This window comes from Rhea pennata, chromosome 6 (assembly GCF_028389875.1).
Source record: "Rhea pennata isolate bPtePen1 chromosome 6, bPtePen1.pri, whole genome shotgun sequence".
Classification (NCBI taxonomy): Eukaryota; Metazoa; Chordata; class Aves; order Rheiformes; family Rheidae; genus Rhea; species Rhea pennata.
The window spans coordinates 11219676-11244316 of record NC_084668.1 but is presented as its reverse complement, the minus strand read 5'-3'; the positions used below and the strand labels follow the sequence as shown (position 1 = coordinate 11244316).

Here is a 24641-nt window from a genome sequence, read left to right as displayed (position 1 = left end):
AATGATCAGCTGATTGCTCATGACCTCCAGCTCTGGAAAAGTATATGCTAGCATGAGAAATGAGAGGTGCCTGCGACGCTGAAGGGGATGGCATAGAGATGGATATCTAATGGTGACTTAGGGATGCAAGAGTGTTACAAGTGTTTAGAAGTTGATTTGTTTGTTCCCACAATTTGCCCTAGAAATATAATTTCCCCAATTCATCAAAACAAGTTAGGAGCTGTAGTAACTGCTGCTGTGCTGAAGGGAGCCCTGAGCAAAACACAGAGGTAATACTGGTCATATATCGATCTCCTGCCAAACATGCCAAGTACCATACACCCGGGAGCACTTTGAATGGCTTTCTTGTGTCATTTTGTGGACATTTCAAGGTAACTACTTCCCTTCCTCCAGAACCTCACCTGCTGCTCAGCAAAATCCACAGGAATATTTGTGTTCCTTGGTATCATGGGCTTTGCATAAGGTCTGGTCTGGAGCAAAAATTAGCAGCAGAAATTGCAAGTAAAGAGGCTCTGCATTTGCAGCAGTTGAGCTGGAAATAACAGCTCCTTGGCACGCAAGGGGCGATTCGCCCAGCTGTTCTCGCAGGCCAGCACGGAAGGTGTGCATGCTAGTGAGCTGGCCCCAGTGATGGTGATGATCAATAACTGCAGTTGCTTCCCTTTGCTCCCTAAATACTACTGTGAAAATGGACACTTGGGAGTCACAAGGTAAACTAAAGTTTATCACAAGCTGGTAGCAGAAAGAGATTCCCACTGCACTGTAATATTGTGTAACCCTGTCCAGGGAGCAGGGCGTGCAAGGGCCACTGTTTGTTTTTTTCCAGCTCCTGGTATGGAGGTAGTAGGTGAAGGAGATCATGGCATTGCCTTTCCTGTGATTGCTCTCTTGACACACAGTAAACCAGAATGCTCCATGTGCAAGGCACAGATGCTGCTTGGTAACCTGAAAAATGTACCAAATCCTTACAATAAAGCACTCACAGTTTTTGACATTTTTTTGACATGTTGCTGGATTGTGGACATGTTTTCTGTTCCCAAGGTGTCCCAGCTGCCCCAAATCGCCCCATTGCTCAGGAAAGAAGTTGTACCTCTGTGATCCTACGCTGGCTACCCCCATCCAGCACAGGAAATTGCACCATTTCAGGCTACACTGTGGAGTACAGAGAAGAAGGTAAGGGGTTTGAGCTATGCTCATCCACTGAGAAAATGAGAGTAAATGTATTGCTCCTTTATGGCCTTCTGTTATACAGTCCAGCTTCTTGTGTATCACAGACCTTTCTGTTTCCTCCAGTTATTTAAGACTAGTAAGTGTGTTAGGCTAAAACATGTCCAATAGGCTAAAACAAATCCAGCAGTAGTGGTAAGGCATCCTTTCATCATTTTCATTTTACCACTGTGGTATCAGTCTAACCATTCTGGCATATTTTTCCTGGGAATGCAACAAGAAGAAGCCTCATTATGTTTTGGCCTGGATAGTTTTGCAAATTCCCGCATACTTTTCAAGCTCAGCTCTGAAATCCATTTGTTCTTAACTCCAACCATGTTTCCTCCCCCCCCCCAAAAAAAAATAGATAATAAATGCACTGTTGTTCCTGTATGTAGAGGCATATTCTCTTGTCAAGGGCATTGGAAAAGAATCACTTCCCTTTTACATTCTTTCTGTGAAGGCGTGATGCCACCTGGGCCGTAAAGCTTGCCTTAGGTGTGTGTCCTCCTGTTCTTTCACTTCCTCCTTCAGAAAACTTCAGAAACATGTTAGGAAATGCGCAAACTTAATCGCACCGTCATATTAATCCCTCTGCTTAGCAAATACTCTGCCTTAACCTTCACTGTTGTCATCAGTGTGACTGTCTGAGTAAAAGCTCTTCTATTAACAACAGCCATCAAAGCAAATAGTAAAAAGTATAAGTGTTTTTCAATATTCCTCCCACTCCAAAGGAATCACTGACTTTTCCCTGCATAACCAACCTTGATCTTGTAAGTAGGACTTGGCAATCTGAATTTTCCAGTACTATACATGAAATAAATGGGTCATGATAAATAACATAAAGCTAAAAAGCCATGAACTTACTAGTTCTAAGATAAAGTTTGATATATTCATGAAAGAAATTACAGGATGTTACAAGGGTGTCCCTAGGGATTTTCTGTTCTGTGACCACATATATTCCTATGAGATGGACAAAATATTGCTTCTTTCGAGGCCACAGGTTAGGCACCATTTGGGTTTTATTTCCATAAGGAGGAGGAACATGTGATAGAGTCACACATTGCTGCAGTCCTGTTCATCTGCGAAGAGCCCATGTGAAGCCTCAGGAAGCCGTTTCTTCTCTGGCAGCTCCAGGCATCCCTCTCACCGCCACTTTCTCTGAAAGCACTTTTTGTCTGTGAAAGAGCTCTGACTGCACCGAAGAGCTTTTTTTAGCTCCACCTGGGACTTCCTTCCTACTTCCTCCATATTTTTCTTGCAGTATTTCCGCTACTGCTTCTCTCATAGCTGAGCTGTCATCAAATCAGTCCTCCTTTCCTGTCTGTCTTATCGCCTGCCCACAGAAATCACCTGTAGTGTGCAGTCACTGCTAGGCAGTATGCAGCCACTGCCAGACTTCTGCATTTATCATCTTGTCCCTGGGCTGTGGTTTTTCCATCACTATCAGTCAAGTGAGAGGCATCTCATTTAGCCAGATGGGAAGGTGACTGCAACACAAAATAGCTCCCTATTGTCTAGATCTGGTTTAGCAGCAGTAACTCAGCCTGCCTTAGCTTTGTCCTTTAAAAAGCCAGTGCATTTTAACCTGCCAGGGCACGCTCTGCTGCAGGAGTTGGGCAGAGCAAGCCTCTGCGTGCTTTGTTGTCACGCTGTTATCGGTTTGGGAGAGGGCCTCTAGCCTGGCCTGCAGATCCCTGCTCTGCGCAGCAGGGACAGGCTCTGGGTCGCATGGTGAAACTGTGTTTCCTCAGCTCTCCTTCCTTCTCTCACTCCTACCCCCTTAAAATGCAGGCTCACAGGTCTGGCAGCAGTCAGTAGCCTCAACTTTGGACACTTATCTCGTCATTGAAGACCTGACCCCGGGCTGCCAGTACCAGTTTCGAGTGAGCGCCAGCAACCCCTGGGGGATCAGCTTGCCCAGTGACCCGTCCGAGTTTGTGAGGCTCCCTGAGTACGGTGAGTGGGCACAGCGACGCTTCAGGGCAAGCAGGACGCCTGACGCGCGAGGTCAGTGCAGTGAGCTGGGCTTGTGCTTCAGTGGGTCCTGGTACCAGTGTTGATCCTGAAGCTGACATAAATCTGGTATCTCCTACCTCAGAATGACTCCTCATGTCTATTCCTCCATACCAGGTCTCCTAACCCCCCTCTGTGACAGAAGGTCTTACAATTTCCCAGCAGGTCCCAACTTCTCCCTGATTTCTGCCCTGAGACCTTTGAGACCTGTGCCCTCTGTCTTGCAGCAGGGGAGAAGCAGCCCCATCCCACCATGGCAGCAGCCACGGTGGGATGGCTTGGGTTAAAGGCTGCTGCTGGCGTATACTTTACTCTCTAGATAACTGAAGAGAGGCTTGGGGTTATGCTTGAGCTCTGCATCCTGCCCACTGAGTTGCCCACACAGCAAAGGTGCAAAGCGACGCCTCCTCAGCCCCAGAGCAGCGCCTGCAATACCAGGAGCTCCGGCTGGGCAGTTTAACGGGCCTCTGCAAGTCAGACTGCAGAAAGCAACCCTCCGAGCAGCGGCCCTGACTTAGGGAGGCTGTGCTAGAGGCAAGTCCCTAGCGCACAGAGCTGCAGGAATTCGGGACAGAGCTGAGCCAAGAGGTGCCGAGGACAGAGCACAGACTAAACTACCCCGCGTTTTAGCAGCTGCGATGCGTAACTAGGTCTCTGACCAGCTTGGATAGCTTGGGCTGGATGAAACAAGAGCCCTCACATCTTCAGTGCTGCTGATGCCTGTGCAGAGCAGACTCACGCCCCCGTGCCTGGCCCTGCCTCCCCGGTACATGCAGACATGCCCTTCGCCTGCCTGTGGCCCTCTGGAACAGCCCCAAATTGCAAGGACAGGTCTGAATTCACCCTACCCCCACCTTCCTCTGGGACATTCTGTTTTTTAGTGCTCCTGCACACTGGAGTTGTGCCTGAGAGGTATGAAATTGGGCTTTTAGCAGTAATTTGCTGTTTTAAGTAATATGTTCTTGCATAATTTAAAGATATGTAGTTTAATGTCCACAGGAGAAACTGTCTGTAACTTTAGGCTTTCTTGAATGTACTTTCTTCCCCAAAGACTCTGCTGCTGATGGTGCCACTATTTCATGGAAGGAAAACTTTGACCTCGCTTACGCAGAGCTGCATGAGATTGGGAGGTAATATTAACCCTGCTTATCACTGAAGGAAAACAACAGAACAATGGCTTGAGGCTTTTTCTTTGGAAGAAAGTTTAGGATACTTTTTACAGTTAGCTTGAAAACTGCTTCTCATTTCAAAGAGCATTGCACATTAAGTTTTGGTTAAAATACAGACTGGCTAAAATGACTAAATCTTGTTTTTCAAGACCAGCTGTGATCTGAGAATTGTAAATTGGAAATGGGTGACAAAATGCAAACTTCTAAATGCTTAGGCAGTGCAGTTTTTGTCAGCCACTGCCAGCTATTTCTGTTACCTCCTCTGACATCTCTGATTTGATGTGAGCTTTTGAAGTTGTGATAATTGCCAGTTCTGGATATGCTTAAACCTCAAAGACTGAGGTTGTCAAAACACTTGGGCATATGACTAACTCAAATCACATGTTTAAGTGCTGTGCTGAACAGGATGGTCAGTTAAACAGGAGTCCAAAGAGGTGCTGCGTATGTTGTCAGCCCTTGGTGCTTTGTGCAGGCAGCAGATAATGGACATGAAAGTAATTCAGATTAATGCACTTGGTTCTTTATCTCAAAGATCAAGGGCAAGCAATTCAAGGGCTGAAGAACTAGGAGTCTGTCTGGTTCTGTAGAAAGAAGAGTGATGTATTAATAACAGGCCAAGTCGAGCACATGGTTTCACATTAAGTACTTTTACCTTCAGTAATGGTACTGGGCACTGGTCTGCTGTACATTTCCTAAGTGCTTTCATGTCAGCTTCTTGCTCTTAATTGCTTACCACATGCCTGAAACAGGGAGACAAAATGATTGGCTAGCGATCATTTAACAAGATTTTTCTGGCAGTTGTCAGAGAAAGTTTGGGCTCTTTATTAAAGCAGCTGAGGAGGGAAAACCTGCTGAAAAAAACAAAGATAGAACCTGTAAAAATAGCAGCATAAATTGATCCCAAGGGAGATTGTTAGAGGACATCACTGTGGCTGCACAAAGCAAAGCGACACTGTTTGCTCTCGATGTTTGCTAATCCCCGAAGAATCTATACTCCCAGGGTAAGAGACAGACGTTCTTTGTTGGAAAAGGCTATGAACAACTAGATAAATCTGATTCCTTGTGAAATATTAATGCACTGAATCAAATAACACTTTGAAAATCAGTCTGTTATTGTACTGAAAAATAGGCATGATTTATTCATGGGTGCTCTTTATTATTCTGTTTTTTTTTTTTTTTTTTTTTTCCAGGGGACGGTTCTCCATAGTAAAGAAATGTGTTCACAAAGCCACCCGGAAGGACGTTGCTGTAAAATTCATTAGTAAAAAAATGAAAAAGAAAGAGCAGGCAGCACATGAGGCAGCTTTGTTACAGCACTTACAGCATCCTCAGTACATCACTATCCATGATACCTATGAGTCTCCTACTTCTTATATCTTAGTTTTGGAACTGTAAGTATATGGAGCTTACTTAAGTTTCTGGGTAGAAATCACAGTCCTATTAAAGGCAAGGATAAAATTTTCCCTTACTTCAGTGGGGCAAAGATTTTGTTGCCTGTTTTTCACTGACTGTGACATCAAGTGATTTTCTGCTGACTTTCCACTGCCATTTCCTTATAGTAAGTAAGATTCAGAGTCACAAATAAATCTGCTCCAGTGAAGCTTGGGTAATTATATCAGCAGCTAATTTATCCCACTGGCTAGCATCAGATTTATTGGGGCAGTTTCATCCGCTTTTTATATTTGAGTAAATGTTACATCAGCCAGACTTAAACCTATGTTGTTCTAATGCTTTTCAGTGATAAAAGCTGTACAGCAACTATGCTTGCTCCTGTAAGAAAATAAAGCAGCTGAAATCCAAAATGCTTCTTTGTTACAGTATAGCCAGCAAAGTATATTTGGGTTATTTGCTCGTTTGTTTATACAGATAAATAAAACTAGGTGGAAAACTTTTATTGGGTTAGTTTTCCCACAGAACATATTACCAGCTGAAAATGTCAGTGATTTTTTTCTGTATTATGCAACCAGCTCTATAAATAAATAGACAAATCCAAGTAATTAAATGGATCTATTTTTCAAAGGAACTGCCTCTATTGAATACATCCTTGAGCAAATTATTGTACTTTGAGACTGCTGTTAAATTTTTCAAGGACCAGGGAAAACAACTGAGCATTAATCACTCTACCACTTCCATAGCCTGCAGTATCTTGAGATATCATTAAATACTCATTAGATCTTTTATTTTAGCTTCCTCCATTTTCAGGTCACAAAGCTTCCATTGCAGTTTTGTTTTCAAATATTAACAGTTCCGGGAGATGTCATGTGATCTTTCATGGGTGAGGTGCGATTTGTTTGCAGGATGGATGATGGTCGTCTCTTAGATTATCTAATGAACCATGATGAACTTATGGAGGAAAAAGTAGCTTTCTACATAAGAGACACGATGGAAGCCTTGCAGTATCTTCACAACTGCAGAGTGGCCCATTTAGACATAAAGGTAAGAAGAAAAGAGAACGAAGCTGTTACTCAGTGGCCTAATACAGACTGTTCCCTGCTGTACAGACAGTGAGGAGGTTCAGTCTGTGCCCCAAAGAGAAGATCACCTAAACAGACAATCACTCTTTCAGACCTCTTGTGTGCTAGGTGACCAGAGAAGGGACTTACTGACCTGCAGTGTGATGTTTCTTTCTTCCTTTGAATAAGCGATGCACTGTTTCCTTGATTCGCTGCTGTGTTCTCAAGGGCTTTCTGGAAAAGGGGTTTAATGAAGGAGAGGGTGGATGTCTGACACAGGAGTGAGATGTCAATAGCTCCTGAGTGAAGGGGAGGTATAAAATAAGTCCACAGGTACAGTTTGGACTCAGAGCTACTCCCCTTAGCTACCACGCTGGCTCATGCTCAGAGTGGGCCAGGAGGAATGCATGTCACCGCACACGCAGCGGGGCCATGAAGAGCCCAAAGCAAGGACAGAGGAGGGAGAAGGTGAGTAGGGGGAGAGGACTGGCAGCAGCAAAGGAAAGCAGCAAGCTGCATCATGCTGCAGAGCCTTAGAGGGAAAGAGGATGGGAAACAAACCTAGGCAGAGAGTCAGAGGAAGAACAAGCTGTAATTTGGAAGAGAAATTCATGCAGTCTCCAGTGCCACGGCCAGTCAGATGAGCACAGTACTTTTTGTCAGCACACGTGGCAGGAGGCACCTTACTGTCCTGGATTCAGTATTGTAATGCTGTCCTCACCAACATCCCCCCTGACAGAGAATTAGTGATTGAAGTTATGATCAAATGTTTTGAGTTCTGTGGTCCACAGCTTTGATTCAGGTTCCCATGGATATCAGATAATTTATTTTATATTTATTATTACATTTATTTTATCAGATATTTTACTTTATAAGATGCTTGTGCAGACTTAATTGTCAATTAAAAATGGTGACTGAGAGAAAAACTTAACTTTCTCATATAGTGGATGTTGCAGCACCTTGGAGGTCATTTCTCAACTTTGCAATCCCCAGGCATGTCATATGAGGTGGAGTTTTCATTCTTCTGCTGCCTGCTACAAAAATAGAAGATTTTTTATAGAATATTTTATGTGAAAATTAGTCCCCAAAGGCTACATTATCCAGGTTTCTTTCAGTAAGACTGTTTGTATTTTCTGCTGTATTTACAGGAGCTATCAAAAAGTAGATACTATTTGTAGGTAAGAAACTGCACTGAATTCTGTATTTGATGATGAGACACTTTCCAAAAACAAGGTGGGAGGTCTATTTTCTGTGACCTATTTACAGTTCTCTTGAACAAAGCATGCTAAATAAAGCAGCTTCTGTTGCTAAGTGGGAAGCAAGAGACACAGTAGTAGTGAAGGAGAGTTAGCCATGGACCAAGTCTTGACCCAGGATCCTGCTCAAAAGTGCATTGATTTTGTTGATGGAGACTGTACAAGAGAAGAGCAAGTGGAGAGATGTGAACAGTAGTATAATGAGTTTTGCTTGTATATGTAGACATGAGGTAGCAGTAAAATATGCATGAAGATGAAGGGCTGTAGGATAGATGCATGGAGACGCGAGTCTAGAAAAGGTGCAAGAAGTAAATTTAGAAATCTTCACAGTGCTTCACAAAGGAAGCAAAATCCATGCTAAGCCCCCAGAGTAGAATGTACAGGAAATACTCAATCCCCCACTGAGAGAAACAGAGAGAGAGAGAGAGAGAGATATCTTAAATACTGAAAGAGTTTGCAAAATGGGGGGGAAGCAAGCTGGCACGAAATGTAACTGCACTGGAGGCCATACTAGCATTTACGTGAGAACACTGGCAGCTACATCCAGTCCATTAACAGCAACAGTAATGGTTTGCACTGGAGCCCCAATCAAACTTACATGGATGTGGGAACAAAATTTAACATTATTACACATAATACATAACAAAGTTTTAATTATTATCTTTTTAACAGCCGGAAAATCTGCTTATTGACTTAAGAATCCCAGTACCTCGTGTCAAGCTTATAGATTTGGAAGATGCAGTGCAAATCACAGGTCATTACCATGTTCACCATCTCCTCGGAAACCCAGAGTTTGCAGCTCCTGAAGTTATCCAAGGCCTTCCCGTCTCCCTGAGCACGGATATCTGGAGCATTGGGGTTCTCACCTATGTCATGTTAAGTGGTGTCTCTCCATTCCTGGATGAAAGCAAAGAGGAGACTTGTATCAATGTGTGCAGAGTAGATTTCAGCTTCCCGCCTGAGTACTTCTCCGACGTAAGCCACGCTGCCAGGGATTTCATCAATGTTATCCTTCAGGAAGACTTCAGGAGAAGGCCAACAGCAGCCACTTGTTTACAGCATCCATGGCTCCAGCCACACAATGGCAGCTATTCCAAAATCCCACTGGATACCTCTCGCTTGGCTTCCTTCATTGAGCGCCGCAGACACCAGTACGACGTGCACCCAGTCCCCAGCGTTAAGAGTTTCCTAATGAGCAGGCTGAATCCAGGAACGTAATGCAGTCAGTCCCTGCGACACTACAGTGCTGGTCCTGAGGCAAGATGCAGGGTGTGAGCAGGCACAAAGCTGATCTGTCTGTATATAGTTCTGTATTCGGCATTGCATTTTACATGATTTCCCTAATGGAAGGGTACAAATCATTCCGGAGGTTGCAGTATCTGCCCAGTTACTCATAACCAAAGCGAAGGAGGATAACGGGGGCAGGTACTTGCCTCCCTCCCCTTGGCCCGCTCTTCTTGGGAATCTTGCTATTGCCATGTCCACCCTAAAATGGGGCTGTTGAAAAAAAACACCAACTGGAAATGAGAGCCAAATGATGAGCAGCTGCCTTATTCTTTGAGAGGCAGCCTTCTAAGAAAAATCCTCTTGATCTTGTTCAACTGATTTCCAGATACATGACCAACTAGATGTAGAATAGTGTGTGGAGGAATAAGACTAGGCTGGCCTTAGTGTGTACTGCAGAACTGGACTGAATTCAGTTTTTGCTGAAATCACTGTAAGCCTGCTCCAGGTTAACAGATGGATTTTGCAAGCCCTGAATGCCCAGGTATCCCTTGATTTTCCTGTGGAGACTCTGCCTGCGTAGGACATGAATGATCAGACCCTATTCACTGTTGGATCAGCTTTTGTGGTGGCGTGACTTAGATACGCTCTCGTTATGTGGTAGTGCTCAAACAAACAAAAATCTCATGTTAATCCTTGGGCTTTCGGCTATGTCAAGTCAACATGCAGTAGCTTTTGGAACTACAATTAAGGCAGTGAATTCATTGGAGCATACAGCTGTTTTGACTAAGCACAATGGGACTATATAATGGGGTTTTTTTAAAAAGCATTTTATAAACACTGTATAGAAATCTTTTGCAAAACCTGTGCATTGAGAAAAGGCTGTGTCCAATTTTTGCAGTATCTGTAAACTAGATGATGATGACGAAGACAATTTTTTTCTATCACAGGTTTTCAGTATACATATATTGTATCATATATATAAATATATATATATAAAGGATCCTGTTCCATTTCTAGCTTCAGAATTGCTTGGCCCAAAGTCCATCTAAAGCCTTTCAAAGTGCAGTAGGAGTGGTGAGTTCATCCTTGTGCTTACAGCTTGAAAATCATTTTCAGTGTTTAGAGTATGTCATTTCATTTCCAGACTTGTAAATATCTCTCCAGCTGCCATTAGCCCCTCATCACCAAAGCATTCGTAAGCATATTTTTATGTCCAAAGCCTAATTTGTAATAAAAGAAAAAATACTCGCAATTAAAATGTTTCTCGCTCACAAGCCAAGTTGCAACATCATCGTGCTGATGTTACAGTGACGGAACCTGCCTTAAGTACGACCAACGCAGGGGGTCTGCAGTGACAAATCAGCAGTTCACAGGCTGGCCAAATCTTCCACTATTTAGCAGTGGGATTGGAAGGCGAAACACCTCTCTGGCTGGTGCTTCTCCATCCTGCTCCTGCACCATAAAACCCTACAGTCTTGCAGGCTGATGATCAAAGACATTTTTCCCCCAGCATGTGAGTACGTTGTCTGCATGCTGAGTGCCACTGCTGTGCCTGCAATAGGGAATGTCAGTTGTTACCAAAGGTTTTCCTAGGGAAAAGGGCTTGATCCAACCATATGTACTCAATGTTGATTCTCCTGAGATATCTTGTAAGGGCAAGAGTCAAATTCAATATACCATCCAAATAACTGCACTGTGAACCTGCAATATATCTGCAGGAGCAAAAGTGGGCTCTGCCAGCAGGTGGTAGAGATATTCTGCAAGTTCTGTTAAATCCCGGGGCCTCTGCTAGCGCTTTTTCTGATCCACCTCCAAGCTCAGTTTCATGGCATGTGGGATACCTGAGCCTCCACTTTGTGCTTGCTCTGCTGGGGTGCTCAGTGTATTATGCTAGGGGATAAGGAAGGAGGCCCAGCAAATTAAAACATTCAGCACTATGCGTGTGCGATACACAAACAGACCTTTGAGATCCAGGAGCCACAGCTAGAAGTGTGAGCCAGGGTCCCGGAGCAGAGTCAGAGGCAGCACAACAGGCTGCGTGAATGACACAGAGAGATTTAATACAGGGGGAAGTGAAGGAAAGGCTTGGAAGAGAGAGTGTTCACAGGGGGCTGAAAACCCTGGATCAGCTGGGACCTATTCCAGTTTCTCTCTGTAGTGCCGCAGCTGATCTCCTAAGCAACTCAGCAGCACCTCGTAGACAAAGAACAGGCGCTGAGCCTGAGCGAGAGGGCAACGTATGCGATTTCTTAGCAACCAAAACTTCTTCAGACGGCAGTCATCAGCAAGGGGTGTCTGTAATTAGCTCCAGCCTCAGGTACTTTCTCACTACGGGACTGTTTGTACTTCCCTTCCTATTTCTCAGAGCTGGCTCTTTGTGCTGCGATTGTGCTGCCCTTAAAAAAAATGTTTATGGAAGTGTGGTTTATAAAACCCACAGCTTTTATTAGGCCTGTGGGTACAGTTTAAGCCACAGTCTTTCTTCCTGGCATTAATACAAACAAATTCTCGTGTATCACATAAAATCTGGAGTTATTTATCATTTTATTTTCTTACTTCCTGCATTCATGTCTCAAACTGGTACAACAGACACTTTGGAGACATAGGGGGGAAAAGCTGAACTGATTGCGGGATGGTTTGCTATCAAGTAATAGAGAAAAACAAAAGGCTGAAAGCAGGTACATTTTTAGTTTTTGGTGCCCAGATTCAAAAAAATAGATTCCTCTTCAGGGGAGTGTTGGAGGTGCTGAACTTTGAAGCCTTTGAGTGTTAGGGGCTTGTTTTCCTTTATGACTTTGCTTTTTTCATAGTCATATTAGAAAACTCCTCTTCCTCTGGGCACTGCTCTTTTTCCAGTACATTCAGAAAAACTTAAATCTGTTAATATTTCCAGATGTTTATGATTACAAACGAATCATTTATCTCAATGATTGTACTAATTGTTCTGCTTGATTAAAGAGTTACCATGTTGACATAAAATGCTGCCATATGATAAATACAGTTGAATTATTCTGACTTTGCCCTCCGAAGGTCATTTTTAGCCAAGCCATGGCCTCTTTGCAGATCCAGCAGGTCCTGAACACTGTAACTCTGTTCCAAGGACATTACAGGAGCTCAATAAACTGGACCGGAGCGGCACCACTGAGTGAGAGCCAACCCCCTTTGCAGTATTCTGCAGCTACTGGATTTTATGTGTATGGAGTATTTATTGCCTGTTACAAACACAGGGAAATATGGTTTCTCATGAAACTCTGTTAGGCCATAAAAAATAGAATAAAAAAAAAAAGAAAACAGAGAGCAGCTGGCTCTGATGGAAAGCTTTTAGCCTGCAGCTTTAACACCCAGGGTACTGCCCGCAGGGCAAAGCGACAGTGTGATGGTAGCTGCACCCTGTCGCTTCTGCAGCCGTTCAGACCAGCTGGAGGGGTAACAGTAAAAGCAACAGGGCAGCGGTGAAGGCTCGGGACAGATTTGCCTCAAGGTGTCTTTGCTCTGTGCCTTGCCTTGCTAATGGCGTTGAAGTGCGCTTACTCAGGCCATCACCCTGGCGTCTGGCTTCTCAACAGGAAAGCAGGCAGCGACGGAGTTACTCAAAGGGAGCCTGGAGGGCACGGGACCCTGCAGTGCTCATGGCTGAAGACGGCCACATTTGGAGAGCGCACGGGGCAGCCAGAAACTGCCTTGCCTCTCTGTCCTCTCTACTCGGAGCGGCCGGGCCAGGCAGTTTCACTCTTAGCCATCAAATAGGACCACGCAAGCTGTCAGGTCTCATCAGGCATCCAACCAAGTGTAGCCACATGGGTAAATGCTCATGTCCCAGCAGCAAACCCATTAAACATGTTACTGTCCAGAGTAAGCAGTCAGGAGGGAAAGCATCCGATCGGGAGTTTTAGACTTTAAAGCAAAGCAGGCTCTTCATTTATATAACTTTTCTATTCCTACTCTTACCAGTGAATCTTGTTTGGTCTTACTGCCTTCTTTTAATTTTAAATAACTTCAATTTTTCCAGTGACATTTATTTCTAAAAGCATTTTACTTTTAAACTAAGTTAATGCTGAGATAAAATTGGTGCCCTCAACTGCCCTTTACAAATCCTGTGGTTTCAGTGGAGTTCATTAGCATTTCTAAAGATAATATTAGGCTTTTGTTACCTACAGCATGAATAAAGTCTGCAAAGACTAAATGCAGAACTGCACAGTGTGACCTGACTATATATAACCATATTTTAATGCCCTTGCAATGAGAAAACTGTATCAAGTGACCTCAGAAAATATAAACTTTAGAGACAAATGTAAAGGCTAGTGTGTATATACAAAGGTCTCGCAGATAATTAATGCGCACACAGGCTAACCACTGGCTTTTGTTTCTGTTCTTTTCACTGCAGAGATAGATTCTTCTGTAGCACAGGGCGTGGATTGATTTTCCAGATCATTCTTTCATATTCCATCAGAAAAATGGTGCTTTCCCAAAGAAACAAAATAAAATCCCACTTTACTAGGCTGACTGCACACTGCCATCAAGTGATGAATTCCTGTTTTGGGATCTGTATAGTGGTGAGTGTTACCGTAGCGTCAGGATGCTGAATATTTGCTGTAACTGTATTCTTCATTATGAAGCTAGTGAAAAAGAGCATCTCTACTCAAGCCATATTTCACCTTCATGTCCAACTTCTGATGCTGGTGCTTTTACTTCTCTTTCTAACAAACTGTTCAGCATTGCTCTGCCACTGAAATCAATTTGCTGATAATTCTAGAAGGCAAATGCAATCAAAAGTGAAAAAAAAAAAAAAACCACTCAGGCTTATTCCCTGAGATAAGAGCAAACAGTTGGAATATATTGATGCTTTTCAATCTTTGCAACAATCAATTGAAGGAGGAAAAAAGAAACAGTATTGCTAACTGCTCAGCATTTTCAAGGTGCAAAGTAATTCCACAGCCTTAATTATTTCAGTATATTGCTGGTCTGCCTTAAATGTATCTTCAGTTTTATTGCAAATTTCATTTTGTATGCACACAATGTTGTTTTGTAAAGGTAAGTTTGTAAATATTTTCTTTGTAAGTCTAATCACTCATGTGTACTGTTGTGAGGTGACTACTTGGCTGTCACATGTTGCTATTACTATACTGCAGTATATATATGATCATTTACAGATGTAGCTTCAGACTGTACATCTTCTGTCCTTGCATTCCTATAAATAGAGTATACTAACGATGCAGTTTCTGGGCTTTTTTGATTAAATACAATTGTTCAGAGACGAATGGCTCAATCTTATTTCACATATATGGCAATCTGTTCGAAGCCTCAGAGCTTGGCGGTCAGTTTAATAAAGCGCATCTCTCTCAGCGACATTCACAGGAACCTAGAGCGATGGACCGTCGCCTCGGACAACGCTCGGTTTTGCGTACGTGAACCTGGAAACTGAGCAGCCTTTTCTGTAGGCGCCAGATCGGGAACACAGAGATCGCTCACCGCAACGCGCCCGCGCTGCTGGGGCGCGCTGCAGCTCTGCAGGGGGGAGCCCGTTCGCTTCGCTTTGGAAAGCGCGGGCGCGGGCCGGGCTCGCGGCCCCCTTGCAGAGCCGGCCCCTGCAACGCCGCGCCGGCGGGCCGGCCCCACACCTGGCGGCACCGGGCCCTGTGTCATCTGCAGATGAACCCCCCGCTGTGTGGAGCCGGGCCCCGCACTGCGTGCCCCACACCGCTTCCAACCGAGCCCCGCTTGTGCGGAGCTGGGCCCCACGCCGTGGGGGGCTGGGCCCGACAGACCTTGCAGAGCTGTGGCCCCATACCTTGGGGGTCTGTGGCCCCATAACATGGGGAGCTGGGCCCCACACTGTGGGGGGCTGAGCCCAATGGACCATGCGGAGCTGTGGCCCCATGACTTGGGGGGCTGGGCCCCACACCTTGGGGGTCTGTGGCCCCACACTATGCGGAGCTGTGGCCCCATGCCTTACGGGGCTAGGCTCCATGCTGTGGGGGGAGGCGGTTGTGGCCCCATACTGTGGGGAGCTGGGCCCCGCACCATGGGGTCTGTAGCCCCACATCCGAGGGGCTGAGGCCCCGCACCTTGGGGAGCTGAGCCCAACGCGCCACGTGGAGCTGTGGCCCCATGCCCTGGGGATCTGGGACCCCGCGCCCCACGCGCTGGGCCCCACAGCGCGGAGCTGGGCCGCAAGCCACCGAGAGCCGCGCCCCAGCGAGCGGAGCCCCGCCGTGGGGAGCCGGGTTCCCCCCACACACCTCCCCGGGCCCCACAGCGCGGCACGAAGCTCCGCGCGCCGCGCCCCCACCCCGCGCTGCGCACGCGCACTGGGCGCGCGGCGGGCGCCGCCTGCGTCATCGCGCGGCGCCGAGGGCGGCGGGCGGGAAGATGGCGGCGGCGGCGGGCGGCGCGGCGGCGCTGGCGGCGGCGCTGCACGGGGCGCGGGCCCTGCGCTTCGGCCACTTCGTGCTCAAGAGCGGCCTCGCCTCCCCCGTCTACGTGGACCTGCGCGTCGTCGTCTCCCACCCGCTCCTGCTGCGCCAGGTGCGGGGGGCCGCGCGCGGGCGGGGGCGAGGTTGCCCCGGCGGCCGTTACCCGAAGCGAGCGGCCGTTACCCGTGTGGGAAGGGCGGGTCGGGAGGCGCCGGCGGCCAAAGCGGCGGGCGCCCTCGGGGGGCGGCGGCGGCGGCGGCGGCGAGGGGGACGCGCTTAGCCAGGAACACGTGCGTTAGCCTTACCGCCTCGCGCAAATATTTGGGGATTGATTACAACTTAGGCGGGAAAAAAACCTTTACTCGGGCTGCTTTTTGTGATAGCAGAAGGGCGCTCCAGTCTTATTTTCGTTGTGAAGTAAGTAACACTTATTAGAGGTTCAAAGCAAAAACGGAAAAAAAATAAATTTCTAAATTTTGCAGGACGCTTCTAGAGTGTGTTTGCATTTAACGGTACCATGAGATCTCGGCTGTCTCTTTGCCACCCTGCATATTGCAGAGAGAAGGAGCTCTCTGTAGCTAAAGGAGGAAGAAAAAAAGGTGCAAGTACATTCCAGGGGGCTTCCTTATATAGCCTTATTCTTGGAATTAATAGTGGTGACTTGCTATGACAAAATTACTGGGTGCTCCTTGGAATCCTCATTTTGTGTGGAGACAGCCACTATCAAATAATGTAAAAGAGGTTTTTCCATGGATTGGTGTTGCTTCCATGGATAGTATTTATTTAGTAACAATCTGATCTATTTCTTAACCCCCCTCCCCCCCCCTCAGGTAGCAGATCTCCTGTTTCAAACTGCAAAAGATGCTGGTCTCAAGTTTGATTCCGTGTGTGGTGTTCCTTACACGGCACTGCCCTTGGCCACGATCGTCTGTGCAACGCATCAGATTCCCATGCTTATACGGAGGAAGGAAGCAAAAGACTATGGTAAAACCTTCAAATTATGAATTTCTCTTCTTGTTGCCAGTCTTGCTTGTGAAATGACTCTGTTTTTGCTGTTTTTCTGTGATGTGCAGCATCTTTATTTCAGTTTAATTCTACCACTCCAACTGAAAAAAAAATCCCTTTCCCCCCAAAACATACTTCCCATAGGCATACAGCCTAGTTAGTCACTTGTTAAGTTTAAATCCTGTCGTAGTAGATACAACAACTCTCAAGTCTTTTTACCGAGGTAAGCTCCAGCAGTGTCTCTTTCCTTGGCAGTGCTACTGTGGTTCTGGGTCACTGACCTCTCCCAGAAACAGAGATATATAGCTCAGTTACCCTGACATGCTGAGAAGCCAGGGCTACGCTTTCCCCCAAAAAAGAACTTTGTGCATATCTATTCCAAGAGGAATTTTTCTAGTCTCTTCCTTTGTCTTTTATGTGATATAGTCCTGTAATCAGTGGACAAGGTGAACCAAATGAGAAGTGATCAGTCCTCTACCAAATGAACTGTAACTTTGATTTTTTTTTTTTTTGGGGGGGGGGAAGGGTGGAGAAGACTGAACTACTAACCTACTTGAGCAGCTGAAGATTTACTTGTGGGATGAGTTCCATCCTTCTCTGTTCACACGGAATGCTTTTGGATGTTTGTCAAAACTAAATGGTGCTCCTCAGGTAGTCATGTGCTAGGCATGAGAATTTTTGCTGTTGCTTCTTGTGAAAGACAAATTAACTGCAACAGCAATTAGCTGGCTAGGACAAGGTTTCCAGTATCACATGGATTCTAAAGCTGTATTTACACAAATTCCCAGTCTGTCACACTCTAATATGGGCTAAGCACCGCATTTGTGGCATGCTCTTCACCTGCTGCTCACTGCTTCCTGGGAGGATGGACCTCTTCTGTTGTTGTCCCCGAGAGGCCATTCATGGACTTGTGCCTGTTGTTAGCTAGGGCAAAGACATTAGGGGCTATTCTGTTTCTAACTGTTCTAACAGACGTATTAAGTATAGAATAAAGCTTGTGGGAAATACTGCTACTCTTCGGTTTGACATTTAACTTTGTTACTGTAAAGACATTGTAAAAACTAGAGACAATATTTTAGGAATCTCAAACATTGGATTTATAGCAATAAAAACTTGACTTTCTGTTGGTACATCTTTCAAAGATTCCTTAAATATGTGCAATTAATTATCTGTCAGTTTTGTTAATAGAACATAATTTCTGGAAATAAAAAGTATTTTATCCTGTTGGAGAAGTAACAGTCCTCATGAATTTCATTACAGTCAGTGACTGAGCTATAATTAGAATGATGATACTTAGTATCAGCTAATAATTAGACAAATTACCTCTCTCTAATGACAGTGAGTATGGGATTCCTACTACCTTGAAGCCCAATTCCATTATTTACTACAGTGTATACTTGTATGTGGAACAAATCTGATCTTTAAACTAGTGTGGCAAGTTAAAGATTTCTTTTGGTGCTTTAGGTTTTTTGAGTCTTTTAAACTTTCTTGATTTAGAGGAGCATCTGCCTTTTATTTTAAAGGTACGAAGCGGCTGGTAGAAGGCGTCGTTAATCCGGGAGAAACCTGCTTGATCATTGAAGATGTGGTAACAAGTGGATCTAGTGTACTGGAAACTGTAGAAGTCCTTCAGAAAGAAGGAATCAAAGTCACTGATGCGGTAGTGCTGTTGGACAGGGAGCAGGGTGGGAAGGCCAGGCTAGGAGAACGTGGAATTCGCCTGCACTCTGTCTGCACGTTGTCCGAGGTGTTAGAGATTCTCCAACAGCAGGGAAAAGTAGACGCCGAGATGGTTGAAAAGGTGAAGAAATTTATTCAGGAAAGTGTGTTTGAGCCATTGACTCAGAACGGTCCTGCCCCTGTGAAAAGAATCTGTAAAGAGCTGAGCTTCAGCGCTCGTGCTGAGCTACCTGGGATACATCCTGTTGCAGCCAGACTTCTCACGCTTATGGAAAAGAAACAAACAAATTTGTGCCTTTCTGCTGATGTCACCGGCTCCAAAGAGCTCCTGCAGTTAGCTGCCAGCCTGGGCCCCAGCATTTGTATCCTAAAGACTCACATAGACATCCTGAATGATTTTACCCAAGAGATAGTAAAGGAGTTGAGAGCACTTGCAGACCAGCATGAATTCTTGATTTTCGAAGACAGGAAATTTGCAGACATTGGAAACACAGTGAAACATCAGTATGAAGGTGATTATTGTCAACCTTGCTTTACTGTAACTTTGTCAGGCTGTGTAACTGCAGCTCTGGAGCAGGTTGCCAAGAGGGATTGTGGCATCTCCGTCCTTGGAGGAGACTTGAGGAGACAAGGCCGTGAGCAACCTGTCCTAGCTTTGAAGTTGACCCTGCTGTGAGGGGATGACCTCCAGAGGTCTCTTCCAGCCTAAATCTTTTTATGAATCTATGATTGTGCTCAGTAAGTACTTCTGAATAGTTGTTTGCCATGATGAGTGCACTGTGGCTCTTTAAGGAACTCTGCTACTGTATGCTTGTGTGCTTACTGGGGCTTTCGTTCCATATGGCATGTGCAGCTGTAGAATGTTTTTTCTTTTTTTTAATCCATGTGATCCTTATGTGGTCTTGAAAGGTAGCGCCTGTAACTGAAGTTTTAGGTTACCGTAAGTGCTGCAAGCCCAAATACTGAGATGTTTCTGAAAAATAAAACTGAGAAGATTATCCTCTGCGGTTAGGCAGCTATCAGGATTGTTTGATGAGACTGAACTTGTAACTGTCAAGCTTCGGTAGTAAACGTGTCTTTTAAAATGTGCAAGGTGTGGTGTGCTGCTTGTTTTGCTTACTTAACTGATGTTTCCTATTTAATACATTTCTGACATTTAGCCTATGCTTTCCTGTGGGTTTTTTTTTTTTTTTTCAGGTGGTGTATTCAAAATAGCATCCTGGTCAGATGTGGTTAATGCTCATGTGGTTCCAGGCTCTGGAGTAGTAAAAGGACTGAAGGAAGTAGGTTTTCCTTTACAGCGAGGCTGTCTTCTGATTGCCGAGATGAGTTCCCAAGGGTCGCTTGCCACTGGTGACTACACAAAAGCTGCAGTAAGTAGGGAGTTTTGTTTGAGATTAAAAACTTGTAAAGTACTCTGACAGGGGAAGTTCTGTGTGCTTCTAAAATTTGCACTTTCAGAAGTCCCTTCACTCTGACTGTTGTAGTTTGTGTGGAGGCTCAAGAATATCAAAATGTGGTGCTTAAAGGTTACCGCAATAGGCTAATGATGTAAAAGGATTGGAGAATACACCGTGAATTCTAGCAAACAGGGTAAGTTTGCTTTTTGGCCTTGTTCTTTGGCAATAAATTGCCATTAGTGTAAATTCATCCAGGGTCTTATCTATAACATAGAAACAAGTCTAATGTTTCCATTCCTGTCTGCAAGCACAGCAAAATTTATTAGGGATCAGTTGGTTCTGGCTTACATTGGCTAGCAAGTTCTCACTTTTACCAAAGTGTTGTGTTCCTGTCTTGCACAGCTTAATGTGTAAATGGCTGGACCAGGAATAGATTGCGGCTGAAACTTAGTTTTAGGTATATGATTTGTAACTGTTTACTTGTAATCTTTAGGTGCAGATGGCTGAAGAAAACTCAGATTTTGTTTTTGGATTCATATCTGGATCGAGAGTTAGTAACAGACCAGAATTTCTTCACTTAACTCCAGGGGTACAGATACAAGCTGGAGGTAAATTTCACTGAAACTTTTATAGTCTGATCATGAATAGTGTAAACAATGTAGCCTTTGGTGGAATTGTGACTTCTGTGGAAGATAGGGTTGTTGGTCCTCCAGCGGGAAGAGTCTGTTTGCCATTTCCCTTATATTAGCTTGCTTTTGTTTCTGGGTATAACGATCCCTTTCCTGGGATTTCTGAAAGGAGACCAGTGCACGAAGCAGCTTCTTTATTAGATCCCTCTGTGATGAGGTCTGTATGTACCACAGAGTAGAGTCCTTAAACCTACAAAATGTGTTCAAGTAGGCATTAGGTTAGACACAGAACTATTCAGGAGGAGTAGGAAAAAAAGGAAAAAAAGATTTGACAAATACAGAAGTCTATTTGTTGATTCTGATGTAGGTCCAGTATCAAAGGATTGAAAGTCTTATACTAAATAAACAGTATCTCACTGAACTGTGTGGGGGAGATGCATTTACTTGCAGTGCTTTATTTTTATGAAAACAGAAGTGAAATCACAAGCTTTTACCTTTGTGCCTGTTTTAAGAAGGCTAATGCATATTTTAGTAATCTTAATCAGTGCTGCTTTTAGTAACTGTTCCATATATTATCACTTGTAAATTGTGAAGAAGGAGGACTTTCTGTGTCAAATTTAATCTGTGTATTAAGTAGGGTTTTTTTATTTGGAGACATAGTTTCTAGTTATCTCTGTGGATTGTTAGGGTGAGAGCTGAAACAACATACCTGTTCTCTGTTCAAACCACTCTTTAAAAGTTTTTAGTAGATATAATTCTGTACAAATTAGAAAAATGGTATCTCTGTTTCAGGTGATAACCTAGGACAGAAGTACCTAAGCCCAAAAGAAGTCATTAGCGAAAAAGGTTCGGACATCATTATTGTGGGACGTGGCATTTTGTCTGCCTCAGACCGCCTCCAAGAAGCAGAGAAGTACAGGAAAGCAGCATGGGAGAGCTATATAAGCAGGCTTGGTGCTCATGCGTGAGGTTGAATTAAGGTCGTTTTTTTCCAGTGAATAAGCAAAGCTCATGCAGCAGTCAAGATGGAGCTGAAATTGTAACAAGACTTTCTCTCAATTAAATAGATAAATGTTTGGTATTAAGTCAGTAGAAAACTATGCCCTTCTGGAGAAATCTCTTGCTGACTGAGTGTTTTTTTTTTTAATTGTGAGCACACACACAGACAAAATTGTACTTGCCATGACTGTTTTTTCTGGTATTGAATATATGAAACCAAAACTTGATGCCAGTTTTTAGCCTAAGTGCTTTTCTCTGCTGAAAAATGTTAAATGAAAACACTCCGAGGGGTGCTTGCCCGACTGTTGCTGCTCTTTGTTTCTTCTTTCCACCCTCAAATTCCTTCTGGCTGTGGAAACAGTATTTTACTGTTCTCAGTAAACTTCACCTGCGGTATGGACTGCTCGGCTCTGCCATTTCCAAGGAGCAAGTATCAATCTGAATCCCACACTGTGAAGCTGAAAAACGTGCTGGTGAATAAACAAATTTGCTGCTGTTTTCCATCAGTTGAATATGTAAGTCGTTGTGCCAGTGTGAAATACTGTTAATTTTCAGAACCAAGGCATTATAAAATAATTCATTCTATGTGTTTGTGAATGCAGAAATTACTCATGATGCTGCTTAAAATGTGCTCTGACAAAAGTTTTTGCAGTTCTTTAATGTTCGCTTAGCTACTGTGCAGCTGTTGACAGGTTCCTCCAACGAGCAACAAAAATGTACATTCTGCTGATTGACCCTATGTAAAAAATAATTGGAATACTTCCTGGAATTACTTTATATTCTTTTGGATTGTGAGGAAGGGAAGTAGAGAAATGTCATGTATGATGAGTTTTGATTAAAAGGGGTGGGATCATCTCAGATATATCTAATGTGTGTGATGAAAATCAGCTTTAATTTTTATTGTTACCATGAAAAATGTAAAGAACACAAAGAAATGGTTCTAGATCACTGTTTTTTCTATGCTGATGCAAAAAACATACACAAAGCTGGATCCCTTTTTAGATGCGTTTACCTATTGCCTGGTACCAACTGCATTCAGTGAGGCATGTCTTCTCTCTTTAGTAATGGACTCTCCCCAGTGTTTCTGAAGAAGAAATTAGAGTTATGCTGAAGTTTGAAAGGATAAGTTTTTGCTGGTTATGAGTTGTTTCCATCTGTGCAGAATACTTAAGAGAAGAGAATCAGACCTTTAATTTGAGGGCTCAACCTTATGCTGCTTGTATTTGTGACTGGCTCCAATGACAGACTTCAGAAACTGAAGGACTGAAAAGCTTTCTAGCTCCCTGGGTCTGTTGCAGCTAAGCTAAGATGTACCTTTCCTTTAAAATGAGCAGAGGATTTGGAATCTGTTTATTATTTCATCTTAATTATCTGATAGCCTTGAGGCCTGTCAAAAGCAAGACTTTGTCACTTAACTCCTTTGCAGAAAACTGCTTTCTCCAGCAGAGGGAGCTGGGACTCTATTCAGAATAATTGATGCTGTAGCTCTTCTGTGGCTCATAGTTTCCATTGATAATACCAATGTTAAATATGCTTAAGATGAACATCTGTCTGGTTTCCACAAATTACATCCTTACACCCCTAATTTAAAGTAGTAGAGTTTACCAAATAGTTGCCTCAGGTTGGGGTCCAATTCTGTCTGTTGTAATAGGGTCACTACTGTTACAGCACGAACAGGGTTTTGCAATTTCAGTATTTTCCACCAACTATGCAAAATTTCATTAAGTGTGTGACTGAGATCTACACCACTAAAACCCCGAGCAGAATCTTCTGAGAACTAATTTGTCAGGCTTCCTAGTGGAAAGATTACGTCTCTGGCAACTTTTTGGAGCGGTTGATACAATCTAACATCCAGACCCTTTTTAGAAAACCTTTGCAGTGCTTTCTTTGTGAAAGAAGTTCCAAGGAACAGATTTAGAAACTTGATTTCACGAGTCTTAGTTGTGCAATCCAGCAAATAATATGGAAAGAGTTGTTTTCTGGTGTTTCAGTTGACACTGTCACAAACATCAGTAAGTAACACAGAAGCGTGTCACCTCCTCTGTGCACTCTTGTGTCAGAATGATTATGGTAAATGAGTGCATGCACTTTCTTTGAGGTACCTGAAAATGATAAAAATCCATTTCAAATTCAGAACAAATGTTAATTTCCTTGCTCACCCCTGCTGCTCACATTCAGAGCATGGGGACGTCCCTGCTGTTGGTGTTGTTTCTAACATGGGAACTAGGTCACAATTTACAAAACTCATTTGCATCATAATACATGAAACTGGAAGAGTCCTACAGTTCGTTCTCTGATCGGATTGGAGTCTGGGCTAGAGGAATATGGCTATATTTAAATTTGTTGGTTGCCATGTGACCTATATTATCGGGCAACTAGATATTTATATGAAATTGGTGTCCTTAATCCACTCTGAAGTACTGTTGATAATGGAATGAAAGGAAATTGAACTTTTCTTAGTGAAATTATGATCAAGTATTGTCAGTGCTTGCAACAGAAATGGGGGCTGACTTGCTGCTATTTCTGAGCAAGTCGTAGTAGAGACTGCATGGGAGATCTGCACAAGTGGGAAGCATAAAGGGATTGTTTTGGAGCTTCTGTGATGTGTGTGTGAAGTTCAGTGGATTGGTGGGTATATGCGTGGCACAAGGAGTACTCTGAAATGCTTGGGCACTTTAGTATAACTTCATAAGCACAGTGCTTTATTCAGGCTTAAAATTGTCGCAGAAACAGTTGTCTTGATAAAGCCATCTCTGAATTAAAACTTTTATCTGAGTTAAAAATTTTATCCTTATGTATGATTTGTACATCACAGCATCAACATTATTTTATTGGCCAACAACTGGTGGGTTATATTATTGTTCCTATAGCCTGTTTTAAGAAAAGTTATCCGAGACCTAATTCCAGAAAAATAACTGAATTGCATCCCTTTAAATGTACTTGAAAAGCCCATTTGTGTGAGTTTTCTAGCAAGTAACACAAACATTGTGTTTGGGAAACAATTTGGACGAAAGGAACGTAAAATGCCCAGGGGAAGAAGTTTCTTTCCAGTTACGAGTTTCAGAGGTTGTTGACTCAGGGAAGTGCTCTGCTTTGGAAGTCTGGTGCACATGTGACCTGGAGACTAGACAGGGCTGGACACTTGGTCCTCTGTGCCACAGCGACAAGTGCAGCTCCATAGTCTAACT

The 24641-nt window shown here is 43.9% G+C and overlaps 2 protein-coding genes across 2 annotated transcripts in view; both read left to right on the top strand.

Annotated features, from left to right (window-relative positions):
• Positions 1-9325, top strand: part of KALRN (kalirin RhoGEF kinase) — a 515818-nt gene extending 506493 nt beyond the window's left edge. Inside the window, exons 56-61 of the mRNA XM_062579292.1 lie at positions 1042-1173; positions 3001-3165; positions 4274-4352; positions 5582-5782; positions 6689-6827; positions 8773-9325. Coding sequence (XP_062435276.1) covers positions 1042-1173; positions 3001-3165; positions 4274-4352; positions 5582-5782; positions 6689-6827; positions 8773-9318 — 1262 coding nt within the window. The 3' untranslated portion in view covers positions 9319-9325. The remainder of the gene's footprint in view (positions 1-1041; positions 1174-3000; positions 3166-4273; positions 4353-5581; positions 5783-6688; positions 6828-8772) is intronic.
• Positions 9326-15696: 6371 nt separating this feature from the next.
• On the top strand, positions 15697-24236 carry UMPS (uridine monophosphate synthetase). The gene is made up of 6 exons (XM_062579232.1): positions 15697-15852; positions 16571-16724; positions 18269-18937; positions 19623-19798; positions 20319-20433; positions 21247-24236. The coding sequence occupies exons 1-6, from the start codon at positions 15697-15699 to the stop codon at positions 21420-21422; spliced, it is 1446 nt and encodes a 481-aa protein (XP_062435216.1). The 3' UTR covers positions 21423-24236.
• Positions 24237-24641: the final 405 nt, after the last annotated feature.